The sequence below is a fragment of the Passer domesticus genome, chromosome 12 (genome assembly GCF_036417665.1).
Source record: "Passer domesticus isolate bPasDom1 chromosome 12, bPasDom1.hap1, whole genome shotgun sequence".
Classification (NCBI taxonomy): Eukaryota; Metazoa; Chordata; class Aves; order Passeriformes; family Passeridae; genus Passer; species Passer domesticus.
Window position 1 is genome coordinate 19782038 of NC_087485.1, and position 22611 is coordinate 19804648.

Below are 22611 nucleotides of genomic sequence, written 5' to 3' on the forward strand. Positions count from 1 at the left end.
AATCGAAAGTGAAAGGCGGGAGGGCGGTGAGGGCTCGGCCGCGCGCGGGGCGGGCCCGAGGGGCGCTGAGGGGAGCACGGCCCGGGGCGTCTCTCGGGATGTCCCGGGATGTCCCGGGATGTTTGTTGGCTCCCCGGTGCGCCGCGCCAATTCTCACAGCGCCGGGCGGTGTCTCTGTACGTTAACCTGGTTTGCACGAAGCAGGGAGCTCCTGGTGATCCTCCAAAAGCTCCCTGGTCATCAAAAGTTTACACTGTTTGCAGATTTTAACAGAGGTATCAGCAGTCATTGTCACAAATGGTATCACTTCTGTGTTGATTAGTCCTCAGACCCCTCTCTGAACCTCTCTAGCTCGGAGAGGTTTGTCCTGCTGTGGGGTGACAAGTGCCCTGCCATGGGTTACACGGGACCTGTGCCTGCTGTGGGGTGACAAGTGCCCTGCCATGGGTTACATGGGATCTGTGCCTGCTGTGGGGTGACAAGAGCCCTGCCATGGGTTACACGGGATCTGTGCCTGCTGTGGGGTGACAAGAGCCCTGCCATGGGTTACACGGGATCTGTGCCTGCTGTGGGGTGACAAGTGCCCTGCCATGGGTTACATGGGATCTGTGCCTGCTGTGGGGTGACAAGAGCCCTGCCATGGGTTACACGGGATCTGTGCCTGCTGTGGGGTGACAAGAGCCCTGCCATGGGTTACACGGGATCTGTGCCTGCTGTGGGGTGACAAGTGCCCTGCCATGGGTTAAACGGAGGTTGGCTCCAGCAGCTGGAAAGCACACCTGTGATCCAGGTGCTTTTCTAACCTTGATTTTTGGAATCTGAGTTTTCAAGTCACCACCTGTGGCCACCATGATGATGTTGTTCTCCTGTGTGACTTCACAAGTTGATAAATATTCTCTCATATGATGATTATTATTTTATTTCACACAAGTCTATGGCCATAATTTCACGTAGAAATTATTTCTGTAGGGTAAGAAAGGGAATAATTTGTCAGACTACCAAGACCACTTAGATCAGTTGGATGTGGTTTCTATTCAGGAAATATCTTTACTCACCTTGCTGTGCTAAAAAAATGAGCTGTTTTAGTATTTCTGGGGTGATTGGCCTATTATTCCTATTTTGCCATTTTCATATTTTCCCTTGGTGATACGTTGCCATTTTCAGTGTCCTGGTTTCAGTAATTTGACTTTGCCCTTCTTGAGCTTGGACACTGACTTGTCCCCCAGAGCAGGAGGGACCTGACTGCTCCAGTGCTTGTTCCTCTGACACAGGTAAAATCCAAATGTAAGTGACTGAAGCACAGAGTTGCTTCCTCAGCAGTTGCTCGGTCGTGGGTGGCCCCAGAGATGTGAAATAAAAAGCAAGAAAGCCAACCCAAATATGTGTGTGTTCTTTACTAAAAGTTCTGTATAAGATCAGTATATTAAAAATTGAAGCAGAAGAGATGACTACAGAAATACAGGGTTGTTATCATGTAGCAAGAAATAGCATGTCCACTTTTCTTTCTGATTTTACCCATGTAATAAAGCAAAGGCCTGTGTTAAGCCTGGGTTTTAGCACTGGTATTGGAATTATGCAAGGGTTTAGGATAATATCTGATAGCAGGAGATGAATTTCTCAAGAGCAACATCACTCTGCCAACTTTGCTGAGATTTATCCAAGATCTGCAATATTTTCAAGAAATGAAAGCATGTCCTTACTGCATCATTACAAGGAATTTCAACACCTGCAGTGGTAGCATCAGAAGCTGTTGGAGCAGCTTCAAAGCTGCAAAAGTCTCTCTATAGTGTTTTACAGCTAGTTTTTTTTTCTTTCTAGTGCTATCTGTCTGGATTTATAAGCTTCCCCCCAATCCAGCTTTGTTGGATTTCATTCAGTTGAAAAGATTAACAAGAGCAGAAAATGCTAAACCACTCCTGCAAGTGATGGTGGTAAGATATCACAGAAGGAAGCACACTCTGCCTTCAATTCACAGTTTGTTTTTTAATTATATATGTTTGTAATGAATCACATAACCCAGGTATTCAGTGGTAACTCAGAAAAATGCTACAGTTGGATGTGGATGTTTTGGGTGGCTCCCATAGCCGTGTGGCAGTGCAGCTGGGGTTGTTTGGATTATTCTGTGGTAACAGGATGACAGGATTTTATGGAGTGGTCCACGCCACCAGAGGGAGCAGGCAGATGTGTGTAAGAAATGCTGCCAAACCCAGAGCACAGTGCCAGGGACACTTCAGTGTTACTGAAGGAAGAAAGAAATACTTGGATTAGTTTCCTACAATTTTACAATGCATTGCTAGCATGAGGTAATATGTAAATCTCCCATTCTCATCAGAAGTCTACTTAAAAGTCAGCTTGTTTTGTAAATCACAGATACAGACTTGGTGGAAGGGCAGGAAATCCCTGTTAAAAAGGTGAAAAGCCAAACCAAAGGGTTTCCCACTGTGCAGAGAAACTGAGCATCAGTAACAGGGCAGGGACTTGTCTGCCTCGTGTGAAAAGCCCTCTGTGCCTGTCTGCAGAGGAGCCTGCAGCTTGGTCATGTTACCTGCACGAACCTCACTTTCAGGGGAAAAAACCCCCTTTCCCTTCTGCTGTGGGTTCAGCAGATTCCCCATCCCTCCCCAGGAGCAGCGTGGGGGAAGCAGCTCCCGGAGCCCGGCCCTGTTGCAGGAGCAGCTGTGCAGAGCTGCAGGCAGACCCAGCCCTGAGAGCCAACCCCACTCTGCACAGACCACCCCGTGCTTCCCTCTCTGCTGACTGCCCTGCCCCTAAACCTGACTGGGGCACTGCGTGCACCTCTGCCCCCTCTGAGGTGGGGTACAGCATTGTTTCTCTCATTGCAGGGTGCTCTGCATTCCACCAAACTGTTGAAATGAATACTTTATGGAGAGGATCAGTTCTCTGTGTTAAAAACACAAATGTGAAATAGAGCCTTACCTTCTAGAAAAGCCTGCCAGCAGTTCTGCACTGCAAAATGGTGAGGTTTTGTTCTTTTGGGTATAGTATACTGAGAATATTGAAAATCTTGCTGAACTGCAAAAGAATTGTCTCATTTTAGCAAAATACATATTTACTGTCATCTACTTAGCAAAAAATGCATGCTTACCTTACATCTCATCATGTGCATATGACTCAGTAATGGTATAATTTATATAGCAGTAAGAACCATATAATTGCTTCCTCATCTAAGTATTAATTATAATTGTGTCAATCTTTGGAGTGTTGAATGATGATTACAGTTGAAAATTATTCAGTATTTACAGAAAATCCAAGTGTAATTTTAATAATTTGGATGCTGCTTCCTTTTAAACACCATTATATATTTGCTATACTCAGCTTTACATATCCTTTCGTGGTGATAGACAATGAAGTGCATTTTCTCTGTGTAAATTTTTTTTTTTTTTTTTTTTTTTTTTTGGTGAAAATGCCAGTAAGAAATTTCCTGGAGATGAGCCTGTGATAACTCTGCTCCCCTGCCACAGCTCCTTGGCTCCTGTCCCTGGTCCCAGATGGAGCCCAGGCTTGTGGGTGCCCCAAGGGCTGGCTGGAGCTCCATCCCTGCTGTTGATGTGCTGGCAGTCAGTTCTGCTTCCTGCTAGCACCCCGACTCACCCTGGGGTTTTCCATTAGATACAGAACTTAAAAATTGCTTAAAAATGCAGAGTGCGTTTCCTGCAGCAACACATTTCAAAACAGCAAAGCAAAGAAGTTTTCCAGGGGAAAGTCCCAAGGAAAGCACAGGGTTGAGCTCTCCTTGCTCTCTTGTGGGTTGTGTGTCCTAGGCCAGACACACAGAAGCTTTCAGATGAGAAATGGGACTATTTCAGATGAGGAATGGGACTATTTCAGATGAGGAATGGGACTTTCCAGGCAGAAGTGAACAACAGGATCCCAACTCTGTTTCGTTTCAGGCAATAGACAGAAACTTTCTTGGCCGTCTGCTGTTGGATGTCAGGACGGGCCTCTAGTCTGCATCTTGCAGCATTTTTTTTTTTGCTGGGCCATACAAAAGAAGTGTGGGAAGCAGATCTTCCTGTCCCACACTGTGTCCTCCCCAGCCAGGGTGAGCAGAGCGAAGCTCAGGGATGTGTTGTGTTTCAAACACAGATCCAGCCCTGGGAGCTGTGCCCAGCAGGTGCCGGGGCTTGGCCAGCGGCTCCCGGGAGGGGAAAAGGAGCAAGAGGTGCCCATGAGGGGCTGGGTGCCCGCTGCCCTGCCCGCCTCTCGGCCAGTGCCCGTTCTGGGAGCCCCTCGGTGCTGCACTTGGTCTCCTCTGGCCGGGCTGGTGCAGGGGGGCTCTGGCGAGTGCAGCCTGGGGACAAGGTGCAGCCCTGGCTCTGCTGTGCCTGAGCTGAGCTCCCACTGCCCTGGCACACTGGCTGCGGACCCACGGACTGCCAGCCCAGTGTCCCGGGCTCACTCGCTGGGTTCCTTTTCCTGGTCCCGTCTCTAAGGCTGGGAACGCCCCGAGACCCCTGAGGCTCTGTCACTGTGCCCAGCCCAGCGTCTCTGGCAGCTCCCGCAGCTCCCACAGGTCACTGTGGCCTCACGGAAACACCCGCGCTCCTGATGGAGAAAGATACTGGAATTTCCTGTGCCTGGAAATGCAGCCGTGAGTGGGAGCTGGCCCAGCATCCTCTGGGACCGCTGTGCCTCCCCTTGGCTCCAGCAAGCTCCAGCCTGCGCCGCTGGGCTGCAGCTCCTGCCGGTGAAGCCGCTGAGCTGTGCGGACCCGCTGGCCCTCCAGCTCTGTGGATGCTGGCTTTGGAGGAGGACTTGCAACAGGCTTTGCAATGGCCTGGAAAGCCTGGCACCAAAGGAATAATGTGAATATTAAAATATGATTATTTTTTCTTTGGTTCTACATGGTACTGATAATAATACTATTTTTTTTAGGCAGTGCTTTGCCTACTGAAACACACAGACAAAGAGTTATTTAAAAATGCTTTGTTATCAATACACTGAATGAGCTGTACTAGTGACACCTACAATGTCAACAAAAGGCTCTTCTTTTTCCCTCTGTTCTAAAACATGCAAAGTATCATCAAATCAACAAGTAGGCTTGACTGGATAACATTTATCTTCATTATGAGTGGCTAATTTCAATGGGTTCTGCAATGCTTCAGAAAGGTCAGATGCACTGCTTGTCCCTGCAGCTCCTTTATGGTGTGTGATGCCATGGAACACTTTGAAGCACAAACAGGGAAATTTACATAAACTTGCAAAATTCACTGTAAAAAGAAAAAAATCCCATTGTATCCCTGTTTAAAGATATAAAATTAGTAAAACTTCCAGAGGTTTTATTCTCCTATTGGTGTGAGTTCTTCAGCAGAATGGAAGGGAAGGGCCGCTTCCGTTGCGGGGCGCCCCGCGGCAGGGGCCGCGCTCCCGGGGCCGCGCTCCGGGGCCGCGCTCCCGGGGCCGCGCTCCCGGGGCCGCGCTCCGGGGCCGCGCTCCCGGGGCCGCGCTCCCGGGGCCGCGCTCCCGGGCCGCGCTCGCTCCCGGGCCGCGCTCCGGGGCCGCGCTCCCGGGGCCGCGCTCCCGGGCCGCGCTCGCTCCCGGGCCGCGCTCCGGGGCCGCGCTCCCGGGGCCGCGCTCGCTCCCGGGGCCGCGCTCGCTCCCGGGCCGCGCTCACGGGCCGCGCTCCCGGGGCCGCGCTCCCGGGCCGCGCTCGCTCACGGGGCGCGCTCCCGCGCGGGGCCGGGCCCGGGCCGCTGCCGCTCCCGCGGCCTCCCCGCAGCGTGTGCGGCCCGCCCGGCGCTGCCGGCGGCTGCTCCCTCCTCCGGGCTGGGACACGTGTTTCTGGGTATTCCGTTTCTTTGGCAAGGGTCCGTAAGGGAATATGGGGGGGGATCGTCTGTGGGAATATATATTTGTGTTGCTCCTGGCCCCACACATTCGTCATAGCTGAAAGAAAAAAAGAAACATTCATTAAATTCCTGGGGAAAAAAGGCCACAGTACATTACTTCAGCATAACAGAGGCAAGTAACGTGAGAAGAAAACGAGTGTCTGGTGTTTTGTTGCTGAGCCCACATCCTTGCTGACCCTGCCATGTCTGACACTCAAGGATACAGCACTTAAACCACGGAGAGATAACCCCAGAGGGGCACGGTCACCGCAGCGCAGTGCGCCAGGGCCCGTTCCTGCTCTCCCTGCCTCCAAGAGCCAGGCTGGAAGAGCCTGCGGGAGAGGAAGGGGTGCTGCTGTTCCAGTGTGAGAGGAGGCATGGCAGCTGTGATGGAGCGTCCAGCAGACATCTCCGTGCTGCCCTGGCTGCAGGCTGCAGCTCAGCCCTGCCTGGGTGGTGAGCGCTGCCAGGGCTGAGCTGCGTAACCTGCACAGACCGGGGCTGGTCACTCCGGGAGCGGGCACAGTGCCCGTTGTGTGCCTCCCAAAGAGCAGGAACAGGGTGTTATGAATAGAAAGTTGTATTTTTTTTAAGTTTCAGAGTTAAAAACAAGTCAGACCAGTCAGACCTCTTTAGTTTCACTGCCAAAGAAAAGCTCCTCAATTACCTGTTAATGGCCGGTGATTAACCATTGTCCCCTTGATGCTGGCCGCTTGCCAGAAACAAACACAGGGACAGACCCTCTAAGTACGAAGAAAATAGCAGTGACATCAGAGCCAGTATGCAGATAAGAAATGCATTGCGCCCCGAATTTTTACAGTTTTACAGTTTTTACAAGAAAAACCCCTAAAATTACGAGCCAACAAGTGACCTAAGTGACGTCTAAGGATGGGAGCATTGTCCCGTACCTGCTTGGACCTTTTTATTTCTCACCCTAACCTGAAAAGATACTGATTAAAGAGACGCCCCGGGGTGTTAGACAAACAAGTCAGGAATCTGCTACTCTCCCGTGAGGACAGAATCCCCAGCTCTGCCTGCAGACCAGCGGACAAAGCTGCATCATCCTCCTCCTCCGTGCCATGCCTGGGAGCAGCGGTGGCGTGGGCGCGACTCGTCGATTTCTCCCCACCTGAGCTGATTCTTCTTAATAAAGGCATTAAAAAGGAGAAAGATCTCCTGCCCATTTATTTCAGCGCAGGTGGACTGGGGCTTCCATGGGGAGCTGCCAGGCTCCGTGGTTCTGCCTGTGCCACCGGGCTCAGCCAGGCAAATGTTCCCTCCTCGCTCGGCTCTGTGCTCCCTGGCTGCAGGCAAGAGCCCTAAAGAGTCACAACGTCATGATCTTAAATGTTAGACCTGCCTTGTGGCTGCTGTTTAACCTTTCCAGCATCATTTTAACTCCAGTCCTGTAGAAGGAAACGTTTCCCATTAAAACAACAACAACAAAAACAAAACAAAAAACAAAACAAAACAAAAAACAAACAAACAAACAAAAAACCACACAAAAAAACACCCCAAAAAACCCCACAAAAACAACAACAAAAAAAACCCCAAAAACCCTTTCTCTACTGAGTTAACCTGAAAAAAATTTCTGCTGGAGCCAGACAAATTAAGAACCTATTTCCTCAGCCACACTAATTGCAGAGCAATTAAGATCTGGGATATTTCCTGAAAATTGGGATATTGAGCATGTGTCTTCTCAGCAGACTGCAGGCACACACTGTGCCCCTGTACCTGTGTTACTGCCGGGCTACACCAAGCTCCCAAAGCCCAGTCTGGGTGATGGAAATGGTTCTTGGGGAAGGGAGAGGTAAGAAAGTGAAATCAGAGTGCTACATAACTAAATTCAAATATCCATGGGTATTTTTATTTTTACCTTCATTTCCTCTTACTTTTATATTTGTCAGGACAATGGCTTTGAATTCAGACTAGAAAATTTCAATTTCCCCATCAGAAAATAATATTTAAGAACCCAAGTCTGTTCTCAAAACCCTGAGTAGGTCTGCTAGATATTTCAGAAAAGTCTCTATATGTTAGGAAGTAGAACTGTTGGTTTTTTTTGTTTTTTTGTTTTTTTTTTTTTTACAGCATGTGGAAAAGATGTCACTCCAGCCTCTACTGAATACACTGAAGCTTTCAAACATACATGGTAGTCTTTGAAAAGCTCTTGGACCTCCATCAGAGACTTAGGACATGCTGTCCTCCACTCTCCTTGAGCTCCATGAGGGTAAAGAAACAGCTACTTCTTGCAGGATTCCTGTGAGCTGCATCTTTACTGTAATTTACATTTTGCTGACCCAAAGCCCGGTGAATTTATTTGAAATCTCTCCTCAGGTTTGGACTGACTAAATCAGGCTAGCAGGGAGCACTTACTGGGCCTGTTAGCACAAGGGAAAAGTTTCCATTCAGAAAAGCCCACAGCAATGGGAGTTTCAAGGGGGAAAATCTGGAATCCTTCTGCCAAGAAACAAAAGGGAAGAAGCTTTTCTGTCTCCTGCTTCTGGGAAATCTGCCATTGACCTAAAGGAGAAATGGGCACAGGGGAGCTGTTTCTTGCTGCTGTTACCTGATCATCTCCAGATGATTCCTCTGCCTTGGGTTTAATTTAATGCATTTCCTGCACCACAGCTCAGCTTTGTAGAACTGAACTGCTGGCTGGGATAAACAGGGAAAAGATCCCTTAGGAAGGAGACTTTGAAGGGTTAAGTAAATGGTGGGAGTTATGGTAGTAAGGAGTTGGCATTTTAATGTTTAGTTCCAAATATCAATATATTTGTGTTGGGGCATTTTATCCTTCATACATAGGATAAAAATAATTATCTCTTTTTCTCCAAAAGCAAGTAATGTTTTTGGAGAAAAAACTACATTTTTGGCAATTAAGATCACATTTTAAAAATTGAGTGAGGTAGTAAAAAACACGTGCCAGACTTTCAATTAAACAGCTTTTTGGCAGCTTCACAGCTGTGCCTACAGATTGTTGTGGCCATGGAGAGAATTACAAATAATTCAAATAGTTGTGGGGTTTGTTGTTTTTTGGGTTTTTTTTAACAACTTTTTGTGTTTCATTATCAGTTTATGATCTTGATGTTAATTTCCTGTGTTCTTTTCTATGCATGGGATCTTTGCTTGTAGAGCTCCTGCTCTGTTTCTGCAGATAAGGTTCCTTGTACTCTCTGGTGAGGGCAGAATGGACATGAATTAAGGTCATTAAAGAGACTTTAACTTCGTATTTTTTTCTTTGTTTCCAAGTGTTTTGTGTGTTTTTTAAAATGTATTTTGGTTGGGTTTTTTATGTTTGGAGTTTTTGTTTTTCTTTGTTTGTTTGTTTTGTAGTGCGATTTTTCCCCCCTCTGTTTAACAGCTTTAGTACTTTGGTTGTGCTTTCTGACTGCTGTTATAGAGGCATTCCTGTAGGATAAATAATGCATTATCAACTCTACAAGCATGAATTTTATTTTACAGTCTCTCCTTCAAGGAGGCTTTAATATGTAAACTTATATGACTTTACAAGATCTTTTTAATTAGAGAAGCTAAGCAAGTATTATAAGAAATAGTACTGAGTTGAACAGGCATCCACTCTGTGGTGGATGCTGTGGTGGCTGGAAAACCATTCCTCAAAAGATTTGAAGGATTACTTAGAAAAAATTTCAATAGCAATAATTTCTTGCAGGTGATTAGCAAGTATTGATGTGAGTGATGCTGGACAAAAACCTTACTGTCATTTTAAAATACAGCCAAACCTTGATCCCCAGTCTGGAGCTAAACAGGCAAAAATCTTTGGGGGGGAGGTTGGGAGGTTTGTTCTGTTTTGGTTTTTACCTGGTATTTTATGTGTGAGTTTTTTCTGGGCCAGATTTCTCCTGGTTTGACTGCCTCAGTCAGAAGCTCCCAGTTTAGCTGGGGAGCACCAGGAACACCAGGGAAGTGGAAATGGGAGAGACAGAGGAAGAGGGGAGGTCTGACACTGCAGCTTACAAATCATCAAACTGCAACCTCAGGAACTGCTAAGGGAGTGATACCCACAAAGGGGTGTGCAATATGTGTGTGTACATACATATGTGTGTATATAGGTATATTTATCTATTTCTATATATATATTTAGATATATATATGTTTTGCAACTGAAAATGCAGGACCATGAAATGGAAAAACAAAAATACTTGTTCATCTTTTACAAAACCCACCACAACAGTTATATTTTATCTGTCAGGTTCACTTCTGTGAAGATATTATAAAAAGTAGCTCAGGCTTGACGTTCACTACAGCAGTCACAGGAAAATCCTTTTAAACAGGAAAGCAAATGCTTTTGGAAAGTGTTGTGTTACCATAACATAAATAATGGAGCACAGGAACTCATTACACTGCATCGTGTGGATACCAGCCCTGAAAAAATTCTTGGCTGCAGTACTTGTAGTGAATCCACTTTAATCCACTGCTTTCTAAAACTTGAATTGCCTGGAGGCGCAGGAACAGTGGCAGTGATGAGAAGGAAGGGGTTACTGACCATGACATGTGCTGCTGTCTGCATGGCTTTGGGCCTTGTTTTGTTATAATACCTGCACTGCTGTGTTTAGACACACTACTGAGTTTTTAAGGGATAATTTCCCTGAGAAAAGCAAGGGAGGTTGATGTCTGTGAGCATCCTACTGCAGGTAAATGGGATCTGCAGAGGGGAATGGTGCTCAAAAATGACAGCAGCTCTGCAAGATGACCTTGCTGACTCAGAGTGTGGCAGGAGGGGCAGTAACTTTGGGAATTTGTTGGGTCTCGTTGCAGTAAGTATTAGGATGGGTTTATTGCCAGGGAAACTCCAAAGAGCTTCATTAACTGGCTGTCATTCATAAATCAGGAGCCCCTCTCTGGGGCAGGAAGAAGGTTCTGCTGACAGAACTTTTTAAGATGCAAACAACACGAAGTGAAAAAAGGCAGAGCTGGGAATGAAGAATTCTTTGTGCAGTAGATGTCTCGTGGTTCACTTTGTTCATTTGTTGTATGTTCTAACTCTGCTACAATTGCTCCTGTTGCACTGTTTCCATTTTGTGTTCTTTTGAAAATGGCAGAGGCCCTGAATCTGGAACATCTGTGTGCTGGCAGGCTGGAGCTGTGATGAAACAGCACAAAGGATGTTTCCATGATGATGTTACCTAACAGAAGAGCTGAAATTAGAACATTTGTGCTGTAACTCTCTGCAAGAAGGTTCAGATGAAAAAAATAATGATGAGTTTGATGCCCATGTAGGCAGTTGAGCTGATGATGCTGAACTCTGCCTTCTGTGATGGCACAATTAGCTCACAGCCAGGCTGGCAGGAGAGCAGCCTGGAAATCTGTCCATGTGTTCCTTGAGGTGTGTTTTCCTAGAATACATATTTTCTTTGGTGATTTATTATTACCATGGGGAAATATATCAGTTTTGACAGAACTGCTTCTCTAATGACATTGTCATGAGCTAGGGATATTCCTAGGTTTATTTTTGATCCTGACACTTTCCATTTGAAATTCTAATTATATACATATTTATTTACATATTTATTTTAATGCTTTTAAATAGCAAAAAATGTAACCCAAGATATTGTTCAAGTAAACATCTAGGACTTAATTAACTTAACTATTGAAGAGACAGGAAAGGTGGAATTTAGGTTTTTTCTGTCTTTTTTTCTGTCCATAGTTATTTCTGAAATTTCCAGTTCCTCAGAACTACAATAGGAATGTTTGTGTTAATGAGCACTAAAAGGTTACATCTCTGTTCTGCACTCTGTGTCAAGATAATCTTGAGGAAGTTATGACTTTGATGGATAAATATTCCAGAGCAAAGATGAAATTAAGTGTAAACCGTTTTCATGAAAACATATAGCAGATAATATTTGGAACCAATATAATGCAGTTTCATCATAATTGTGCAGCTTTAAACAATTGAAATACATTTTTTAATAAAACAAGTCATTCTAGGATGAGGGTTTCATATGATACAATTCATCCTGGCATTAATTTTATACATAGTAAGAACTACTTGATCATCAGTGGTGTTTGGTCTCTGGATTTCTGTAACCATTACACAGTAAAGGATGCTGGGCACTGACGGAGTAACAAGAGTCAGTTAAATAAAAATTTGGTGCTTCCCAAGCCATGGAGTTAATCCACAAACAGGATTCTGAACACCACCTCCAATTCTTGCATGTCACCAGAACCTGCTGATGTTTGAGGAAGTTTTCCATTTGACAAATTTTAGGATCATATTCCAAGAAAGGGCCTTGCTGTACTTATTGCAGGAATGAATTCTGAGCAGGTGCAGGAAATACTGGCTGCAATATGCAGCTGGGAAATCAGAGAAAAATACTCTTTGTTCTTAAAGTACAGTCATCAAATATTTGGAGCTTTAACTTGTGGTTGCTCTGCATAGCACTGTAGATTTCTGGTTAGAAATCCTTGGTGCTTCCCTTCCATGAGGTGTTGCTGCTGTCACTGCTGCAGGGTGTTTTTTATGCAGCAATAATTTGCACCTGCAGAGTGGAACTGGGGCAGGTATAAAGAGAGCTGGTCAGAAGGTGCCCACAGGTATTTTTAAAGACAGAAAGCAAAGGGAATTTTGTGCCCCAGCCTCCCAACACACAGGCTGAGGTGTGAGAGTGTTTTTGACTACAAAGAAAAGAAAAAAGAGGAAGGTGTGGATAATTAAGAAGAATGGAAATGCCACGGAAAGAAATGCTCACAAATTGGCTGTAAACAAAATTAAGCTTGAAATAAGAAGTTTTCCAAAATAATTAGGAATTTACTTGTTTCTGTCCCTGATACTGATGAGGAATAGCACTGGGATGTGAAGGGAGGGGCTTCAGAGTGTTTGGAATTTGGAGTTAAAGGAATTGAGAGTTTTAGCTCATGTCATGATATCTAATGGAATTATAAACCTGTCATATTTCCAGTGACATTTTTTACCTTACTAACTGAAAATCTCAGTGGGGGTGTTGATGTAAGAGCTGAACTTAACCCCTAATGTCCATCTCATGCTTTGCCAGCTGTCAGTGTAATGTGGCAAAAGCTCCTCACACCTGGTTTGCTCTCAGGAAAACAGCCTTGGCAAAGGAATACAGCACAGTATAGCAAGATTTTATGTCCATTCTCTGCAAGCCTAATTCTGCCTTTCAAGAAAATGCAGGAGGCTGGCTTGGCTAACTTGCATCCTCAGAAGTGGGGGATGGAAAAGAACGTCTTAAAAAAGGAAGTCCCTTAAGTAAGCTTTTAAATATATATATTTAAAGGGAAATTAGTGTCTGACTTTAAGACAGGAGCATTTCCTTTTGCCATTTAAATAATTTTTAAATTGATTTGCCCATTTAAACAATGCAGGCTGAACATGGTTATTGAGAATACTGGGATTTATCAAGCCTAAATTTTCTCTAGAACAGATCCTATGTAGACTAGGGAGGGTGACCAGCTGAGGAAGAGTGAGCCCACAAACAAACCCTCACACAATGTGATTTAATATGAATGCTGGGATAGAGAGGGCTGAATGGTTTTTTACTTCATGTGCCCTGTGGGGAACACTCAGTGTGAAGTTTGGAGAGGACTTCTGTGGCTCCCAATAAAACCGTTCTTGCAGGTAAATCCCTGCATCCTCCTGAGCAGTCGTTCCTCTGGGATGTCCTGTCAGACACTCAGCAGTCTCAGGCAATCATCTTGGTTGCCTAAAGCTCTGTACATACCATTAATATCCAGTCACTAAGGAGTGCAAAAGCACTTATGCAGTAGGGTGAGATGCATTTTCCCTGGCCACAAGGTGAGAAGTTGATAAAAGTCCTTTCCTGCTGTGAAATCTCCTCATTGCTTGGATTTTACTGACTCCCCTAAAGAAAATGTAATAGTTTTTAATTTACTTGGACTTTAGTTGGTACTGTAATTCAATCCACTTCAAACATGTGAACTCAACTTATTTTTAACCAGCTTTCTTACTACATATTGGTAAGCAGATAACGAGTAATGCTCACTAGAAATGTGTGTTACAAAGAACTCAGCACAGTAAACGTGAGCTCATGGTTTCTGTCTATAAAGGTTTCATCCCCAACAGTGTGATTTTACTCCCCCCAGCACAGTGACTGTTGAACAAAATGGCAGATATTGGATTTACAGGCTTTCCAGTGTTTCTTTCCAAGCCATGTTGACCATGATGATAGGTAAGATGTGGCAGGGAGATTGTCTTCTGTCCTGGCTGGATGTGTTCAGTGGGAGGGATTAGAATTCTGTGGTTTAGAATTGTTGGGAGATCACTTGGATCATCTTTCTCACACTGAATTTCTTAGAAACAAAGGCTTTGCCATGTCTGGTGGCACAGACTACGAAACATTAACTTCCAGCCCTGCCCTGCTGCCAGTATCTGTACATATCAGAAATATGCTCTGAAATACAAACCCCTCATATTCTGAAACTGTTTGGTTCATACCCCCTGTATTTTGTTTTTGTATTTCCCATCTATGCCTCATGTAAAATCAATGTGACAGATGCTAGCACAGATCTGAGATTCATTAAAAAGCCATTAACTGTCCTAAAGGGATGTTTATAGATAGCAGCACTGTATATTTTGGGCTGTCAAAACAAATTGACCAAATGGCTTCTCTATAACCACCCTGCAACTACAGCAGGCTAATGACGAAATTCCATGCCTGGCATCCCTCTTAATCTAATGCAAGGAAGGGGTTAGTGGAAGTGTCTGTGGGGATAATCAGATTGAGCCACAAATGAAACTTGTGATTCAGAGATCAGAGCAAATACTAATATCCCAAGGCATTTTTCATAGATTAATTTACCAATAACATTTCTTCTATAAATAGTGTTTTATATAAACACTATTGGACTTCCAGCTGGAGAGTTGGGAGGCCTGAACAGGGAGCTCAGCCACAGACATGGGGACTGCCTCTGTGTTTCATCAGTCTTCCCCTTAAATCCCTTCTCCACTCATTTTGTGCTTTAAACCTCAGCTATGAAATATATGAAATATAACTAACCACCCTTTGGCCAAATGAAGGTGTTGTGCTTTCTCCTGAAACCATTTCAGTGTGTGCTCTGACAGGAATGGTGTGAGGAGCTGCACACTCCTGTCTGGGTGCTGGAATGCAGGTGGCCTTGCAGCACCAGGTGGATAAAGGAAATTATCCTGGCAGCACCCACTGCTTTCAACTCATAGAACTCTCTCACTTCAAAGATTTGTAAGAGTTATTTACCAGTGCAGTTGCTTTCCTTGCTGCTCTTCATTTCTGTTCTGCTGATGCCACAGCTGCAGTACATTTTGGCCTTGCTAGTTTAGCTTTAAATTACATCTTGCCCTCCAGGAATTAGGAGGAGGAATTACATTCATTTAGGCAGTGCTATGTTTCAGTAAACCTACTCTTCAAAATATTATCATATGCAATGAGATTGATCCCAGGGAGTTAAATGCACAAGGTCAGGCATGTCTTGTTTCTGCTTCCAGGCCATGTCTGACAGTCAGCTTTCAAATAATTTCCATGCTCTACTAATTAAAAACAGACACTGCAGTGTTATGCCATGCAGGAGAATATAAAGGGAGATGTACAGGAGTTTTTCAGGCTTTACATAATGCAGTAATTCAGACAGTACCTCTCACCCAGTGCTTTTCTGAACAGCTACAATGGTCTGGAGAATGCATTAATAGCAAGCTTGAAAGTCTCCATGTAGCTTTGCTTTCAGCCATCTGCTTTCCCTAAGTTCCCCAAATTGTGTTGCTAAGATATAAAATTTACTAAGATTTTGATGATTTGCCAAAGCTACTTTTTCTAAAATATTTAACTGCCGTGGCAGTATGAAAATAGCCAAACCATTCACAATAATCTCTACCTGGGACCTGTGATGCAGGGCTGTAATTACTGGGATGAGCAGTGTTTTCCAGTGTGGGCAGAGTGGATCCTCAGGGACACAGTCCACTCAGCCCAGCAGGAAAGCTGGAGGAGGCAGTGGCTGGACACCTTTACGTGTCCCAGAATAGTCTGAGAACAGGTGGGACACAAGATAATTAACCCTTGCCAGGCTGGTTACAGAGCCACTGCAGAATGTACTGCAAGCTGTGGATAATCTGTGCTGTCCTGTGTCACTCATATCTCCTTTAAGCACAACTCCATAGAAGTGGAAAAACCTTCTCTGTGCCTGTTTCCAGCTGGAAATGGAAGCATCCTTTGCTATAATCTTTGATGATCTGTCTGCTAAAGAACTATAGCGTCAGTTTGTTCTCAGGAATCTGGCCAGCTGCCCACTCAGAGTCTTGCTTGGGTGTCAGCTGGCTGCCTTTTATTAGGAAAAACTCGTGGGTGTGGGCCCAAAATCCAGTCTAAATTCCTAAGTGGATTTATATGAAATTATACACATTTAGATGCCAGGCTCAGAGTAATTTTTCACATGTGAGCTTTCTGGTAAAATATTTACACAATCCCTAAAAGCCCATTAGTTATATAGGATGATATATTACCTATATGTGTGTATATATATGGGTACTACATAACTGCTGCTTGTAGAACATGCACAGAATAAACAAAGCAAAGATCCATGTATGGTGTGCTCATAGTGCTGAGCTGCTCTATACCACAGTCAGAAAAGGGCTGGTCTTATAGTGCTTTAACTCAAAAAGAGTCTGCTTAAAAGGAAGAAAAAAAAAAGAAAAAGAAAGGGGGGCATGGCTGTCCAGCCTGTGTTTGCTGTTTGTAAGACACAGCACTACAGAAAGCTTGAAGTTCTGCTTAAAATGATTCCTGTTGGTTCATTGGAAGGAGTCTGAACTGAATCCCTTCACTTCTGGACCTCAGGGGGCCTGAGGCACATGAAGGAGATGCCCATGGCCCAAAGTGCAGCTCCTGTGGCTCACGAGGCTGTTCCTGTACCCTGTGAATGTGGGCACACAATTTAGGAGCTGCTGAATGATTTCTACAATTCTGTTTTTCTGTTTCCTCTGATCTGAACACTCTCAAGATCAGTAATAAATGTAACTTGGAAGTTCTTGGAAAAAGTATGTATTTTTGACTTTGAAACTTTGACTTGTAAATGCATTTCTTTCAAAGAAAGATGACTTTAAGTAATTCTACTTGTGTGTCTCATTAGGATGTTATCACTATGATAAATTTTAATGTGAATATCACTGAATGAAAATTCCTGTCCACATCTTCATTTAGTAAAACTGTATTCTGCTAAGAAAAACCTGAACTTAAACAAAACAAGGTCTGTCTGTATTCAGAGTTTGTGTGAGCTGAATTTTTGCAGTGGGCTTTGCCAGTGTAGGACTGTAACCCTGAGAATGTCAGGCAAGTGCTTACCGTGGAGGTGGATCAGGATACATGATGGTCACCTGAGAAAGTATATCCAGGTAGGAGTCCAAGTCACAGGCTGGGGGGAGCTCCTCGCTGCAGGTGGATCGCAGCTCTGCAGAGGAGCCGCCGTGGGAGAAACCATCTGGGGCTGCAAAACAAGAATTTACATTGGCTGCTCCTCCTCTGTCACTCGTTTATAACACTGCCACAAATCAGAAAACACACCCTTCCTGAGGCAGAGGAGTTGTGGGTATTTTGGAACAATCAGTTTTCACGGGATATTTTATTTCTTTAAGAGTGAATGAAGCCCATCTGTAGGTGAATGGTGGAGTTTCAGGCACAGGGACTGTGCCTTTAGTGCTGCCCCACAACGCAGTTGGAAGTTCCAAAGCTTTTCTTGGGCCTCAGAGGCTGAATAGGAGTGTGGGTTCTACCCTGTGCATCTTCAGGTGTTTGTGGGGTAACTGCAATTCCAGCAATTGCATCCCTGGGAAGTTTGTCCATTCTGGGAGGGCTGTAACAGGAGGGGCAGGGGTTTGATTGCTGAGAAAATGCTGCTCTCAATAAACACTGACAAAAATGGGAGAAGCTGGAAAATAGCACACACAAACACACACACAAAAATCTATTTTCTGTGTTAAAAGGCTAATTAGTGTGTGTGTGTGTCCATGTAATGCAGTGTGGCATAATTTAGTTTAGGATTATTCTTTTGAATATCTCCCCAAATACGCTTTTCTTTTCCATTTATCTAGCATTGTTATATCTAACAAGGAGTTTGAAAATTTTCCTTTTTGTTTTTGCCTGGCTCTAGGCTTCTTCCACGAGTTGAAACTGTCAAAGTAGTAGATTTAAACACAGTGATTAAAGCTTAATGGTCAGTATTTTATCATGCCAAAATATTGGGTCAAACAGTAACTCCAGTTTGGGTTTAACTATTTAATCCTTAATGTAGCTGCTGAAAATTAAGAAAATTGATATTACTGTAATAGTAGACATTAGTTTTCTGGATTTTGTTTTTATTTTCCCTCTGTAGGTTGCCATGGGAGTTTGCATTTAAATTCTTTTGGACTCTAAATTTTGTTCCCAAAATATAGATGTTATTCACTTATCTGGATAAATATTTCTGGAAAAGCCAAGAAGAAATTATTCCTTGCTCCAAGGGGACAAACTGGTCCTAGAAGATTTGTTTAGTTTGAACGTAAACATTCCTGATCCAAGTAACTAAATGAAGTTCAATTGACTTCAATGGATACGTAATCTACCTCAGTGAAAACATTTAAGCCAATGCATTTTTATGTGGCTCACTATTATTGGCTTTTCTAGATAAATAAAAAACCCCTCAATGATATGCACAAAACTGCAGCCGTAACAAGCTGCAGGTAGAGGAGCCTGCTCACAGAGGAGGTTGTTGATGGTCCACCATTTATCACTGGAATTTTTACTGTCTGAAGAATTACACAGTAACTTTTAAAACCGTTTTTTCCCCTTAAATAGAAATAATCTGTCATTTCCTTGACAAAGCAAAGCCCAAAAGGGCTGAAAACACTACTCTAAAATTAACTCCTTGATATTCCCAAATTATCTGTAAGGTTTTTTTAATGTGTTTGTTTTGTTTCATGGGTTTTATTTTGGTTAGGAGGTAGGAATTGGGACATTTTTGAGTCTCTAACGATGGTGGCTGTGGTGACACCGATGTCATCAATGACACTGTTAATGATGGTGACAGTTTAATGATATTTGGTGCCCTGTTGTTCTGTTTCCAGGCAAATATTCACTTTTGCACTCAGATAAACTGCATTTGCCCGGTGATTGTTGTAGGCTGGTGCACTTGGCTGAAACGAGAACAGCTCTGCCTTTCCAGGAAACAGAAATTCCAGCAAATGCTGCACCAAGGCTATCGGGGGATGTGAACACGCGACGGAGAATAAATCTTATCCCATGCCTGTTGGGAAGGATGAAAGTTTGACAAGAAAGTCTCACAGATATGTATGCTTAGCAGAAAGATTTTTGAATGTAGAAGCTGAGGAAGGAATAGAGATGGAAGCAAGTTTTGATATAGAAGAAAATAATTGCTGAGCCAGTCTTGCTGGATAACCAAGGAGGCAAAGGGTATGTTAGTTAGAAGGGGGTTTTTATGACTTAGAACAAAGGATAAACCCACCTCAAACAAGAAGATGTTTTTACCAAGTAGAAAGATAGCACAGGCAAACAAGTCAGCAAATGTTGCAAGTAGAAAAAAGGTCTCAGAATTTTCCACTGCAAGAAAACTGAAAAACAACTTCTAGCTTAAACTATAATGTACTAACATTTAGTGATTGGAGAATACTAACATGAATATGGTAATTGTATTAGTTATGATAGGCTATAGAGAAAAGTTAAGGTATAGATTGGTTCTACTGTATTAAGATGCTCAGCAAAGAAAAGTATATAATGCATTTGTAACCTAAACTAAGGGTCTCCAGGCCTGCCTGCAGCTGCAGCTGACAGCTGTAGGCTCAGGCTCTGTCATCCATGACCCTGGACTGCTCTAACATCTTGCATGTGATAAACTGCGTTTTGGAAGAGCCGCCTGGAGTCCGCATCTCTCAGTACGGCTCTTACAGATGCCGAGGGCAGTGAGCTGGGTTCTGTGAGCCATCACCCGTGTGGGCACCCTGCCCGGGGCTGCCTCTGCCCTGCCAGCCGCCGTGACCGATCCCTGTAGCGGCCGTGGTTCCCGTCCATCCCTGCCATTCCCGGCTCCTTACCGTCGGCAGCCGCGCTGCCCGCGCGGGGCGGCCGGGCCCGGCGGTCCCGGCGCAGGCTGCCCACCACGATGGTGGCACAGGACAGCAGCAGCACCAGCCCGATCACCAGCCCTGCCACCAGCAGCGGGGACACCAGCAGGCTGCTGTCAGCGCCGTGCTCCCCGCGGCCCGGCAAGGCGCTGGGAGCGCTGCTCCGGTTCGAGGCGATTGCTGTGCACAGAGAGAGAGGGAGGAGAAATGTGTCATTTCATTTCATTTCATTTCATTTCATTTCATTTCATTTCATTTCATTTCATTTCATTTCATTTCATTTCATTTCATTTCAAGCTGCCCCCTTTATTGGGAGCATCCTTCTGGAGCCAGGGCTGCGTGAGCCACAGCTTGGATGGCTTCTTCCCCACCAGACTCCTTGTACCCTGAACTGACCGCTGCCGAAAGAACTGAACTGCACAAGGAGAAAAGTGGAAATTCCAAAATGTGAGCTGCAAGAGGTGACAGTCTGGTCGGAGAGAGAAAGCCAGAATTTCTTTCCCAGGAATTGTTCTGGGGAGTTTTGAGAAGGCTGAGAGAAAGAATTAAAACAATCTTGCAGCTGGTGCTTTGAACAGTTGTTTTCTCATAAGATGTTTACCAAAAGGTGTTTTCTTAATTAGCCAGTTGTGTAATGGGGTGTTGATTAAGTGAACAATCAGGTCCACCTGTACTGGAATGATGTATAAATGAATGGGTTTCTAATAAACTCGGATTCAGCCTGCTGAAGAGAGCTAGAAACTATGTGTCACCTCACTCCCGGTCCTGCCTCAAGGGTGACACAAGAGGAACAGAGGAATTGCCTGTTGTTAGGGGTGTCAGAAGGCTCTGAGGATTCGCAGAGGAAGATTTGGGCAAGAATGAAGCACAGGAGCCTGCTTTTGTGGCACATGGCTTGCTCTGGTTTGTTTAGGGAGTCAGCATCCCAAGAAACTGATTTGTAGTGCAGGAAGAGACTCATCCAGGGATTGTTTGGTTGTAACTGCTTTACTCTGGTTAAAAAAAATAAATCTTTACATGTATTATTTGTGTTCAATAATAAATCTTCTTAAAGGAGAATAACTGTAGTAATTTATTGCCAAGTCAAACACAAGCCACAGAGACAGTGCCAAGAGTTAAACAATAATATTCCCTTAGAGAAACAACTGATAGCATGATTATACATGGGAATTAATTGCCCAGAAATACATTTATGGGGGATTGCATTGCTAATAGGGGGAGAATGGGGGAATTGCTAATGGTAAAGAGAATAAATTATGGGAAAAATTATTCAGGATTTTAACAGCTAGAATCCCCCTCTCACACCCCTCCCCCCCCCAAAAAAAAAAACCCCAAAAAAACCAAAACCAAACAAACCTCCCATTAGCTGCTCAGCATCAGTAAACCAAAATTTTATTGATGCAGAAAAATTGCTGGAGATGCCATATACCAAGCTCTGGCCTGGATACATTTTTTTATCTGGCTATGTGCCAGTTGAAAAAGTACAGAATTTATTTCCTGATGAAATCAGGGATAACAAAATTCAGTCTTTTGAGTATTGTGTGGAGTGAGTATGTGTTTTAGGAAGTGCAGTGCTGTTTACAAGGATAGATGTTATCAGAGAGTTCTCAGCAAGGTTTGCTCTTTTCCTTTGGGAGACACCTCTTGATTTGCAGTCACAATAAGTTTAGAAAGAAGACAATGGCTCCAAGCCAGTGTATATTATCACTGACTGATGCTTGAGACTGGGAGAACCAACTAAAACATACACATGACATCAGGGGAATTAGCATGTACAGGAGTATTGTTAATTTTCTGGAGCACTTGACTGTTGGCTGAGGATCTTCATAGGCATTTAGAACAGACAGCCAAGAAATGTGCTGAGCTTTTACCAAGTGTCTTGTGCCAAAAACCAAGACTGATATTTAACCATGTAGTGTTAAATCAAAGGTTATGGACAAGTGTCCTACTTAATACTCAGTGCAAAGAACTTTTGGGTGTGGGATATGTTTGGGGAGTAAGGCCCTTGTGCTAGAACTCAAATTTCCAAAACTTTACAAAATTTGACTTGTGTTTCTCATTTGTACATTTTTAAAGCTATCTCTGTTGGCAGTGTGTCCAACACACCCTCACTGGCTTTCCAAGGCCTTGTATTTTCAGATTTTTGCAAATTCTGACTTTGAAAGATGCAAATATCACAGCAGTGGCAGTTTAAATCCTGGCTGCAGGGATTAACACCTGAACTGGAAATAGTGCCAGGTAATTTATTGGCAATTTTGGCTGACTTGCAAAGGTAAAAGAAGAATCAACTTTGTTGTCAGCATGATGAGAACATGAGCCTGGGGTGTGAGGTTGCCCCACACACTGTCAGGCTTGTGGTCATTGATTTTATGTCAAATAGCTCTGAAATGGAATTGGTGATAAACTGCTGTCAACTGGGGAGCAAGGAGGCTGCAGTGAGTGCTTTCAGGTCTTTAAAAACTTGGGACAAATTTGGGACGATCCTCTAAACAGGAAGGGCCTGGCCAAGGATATTTATCTTTTATTTCCAGGTGTGGAAGCCAGCTGGAATATCCACAGTCTGACTATTTGGGAGATTCCTCTGGTGCCACCCAGTGTGAGCACTGATATTTGGACCTGTTTTGCTGTTGAACAGCTTTAAGTGACTTCATACAGACAATACTCTCCTGCACTGGTGTGGTTTGGTTC

At 44.2% G+C, this 22611-nt stretch overlaps 1 protein-coding gene and 1 long non-coding RNA gene across 5 annotated transcripts in view; one reads left to right on the forward strand and one right to left on the reverse strand.

The window, feature by feature from the left end:
• The first annotated feature begins 3 nt into the window (after window positions 1-3).
• LOC135279586 (uncharacterized) lies at window positions 4-8144 on the forward strand. 2 transcript variants are annotated; one of them, XR_010346800.1, is made up of 4 exons: window positions 4-26; window positions 1819-1931; window positions 2844-2977; window positions 7938-8144. It is a non-coding gene; the product is annotated as an uncharacterized LOC135279586 (long non-coding RNA). The 2 variants fall into 2 exon arrangements; XR_010346799.1 differs by lacking the exon at window positions 4-26 and adding an exon at window positions 90-275.
• BEAN1 (brain expressed associated with NEDD4 1) overlaps window positions 1369-22611 on the reverse strand; it is a 58809-nt gene continuing 37566 nt past the window's right edge. The window contains exons 3-6 of one of the 3 annotated variants that reach the window (XM_064387050.1): window positions 19894-20103; window positions 17153-17294; window positions 2938-3033; window positions 1369-2239 (exon numbers count right to left, since the gene is read on the reverse strand). In XM_064387050.1, coding sequence (XP_064243120.1) covers window positions 2116-2239; window positions 2938-3033; window positions 17153-17294; window positions 19894-20103 — 572 coding nt within the window. In that variant the 3' untranslated portion in view covers window positions 1369-2115. Of the gene's footprint in view, window positions 3034-5620; window positions 5908-17152; window positions 17295-19893; window positions 20104-22611 lie in introns of those variants that run through there. The other 2 variants (XM_064387051.1, XM_064387049.1) reach the window with 2 other exon arrangements.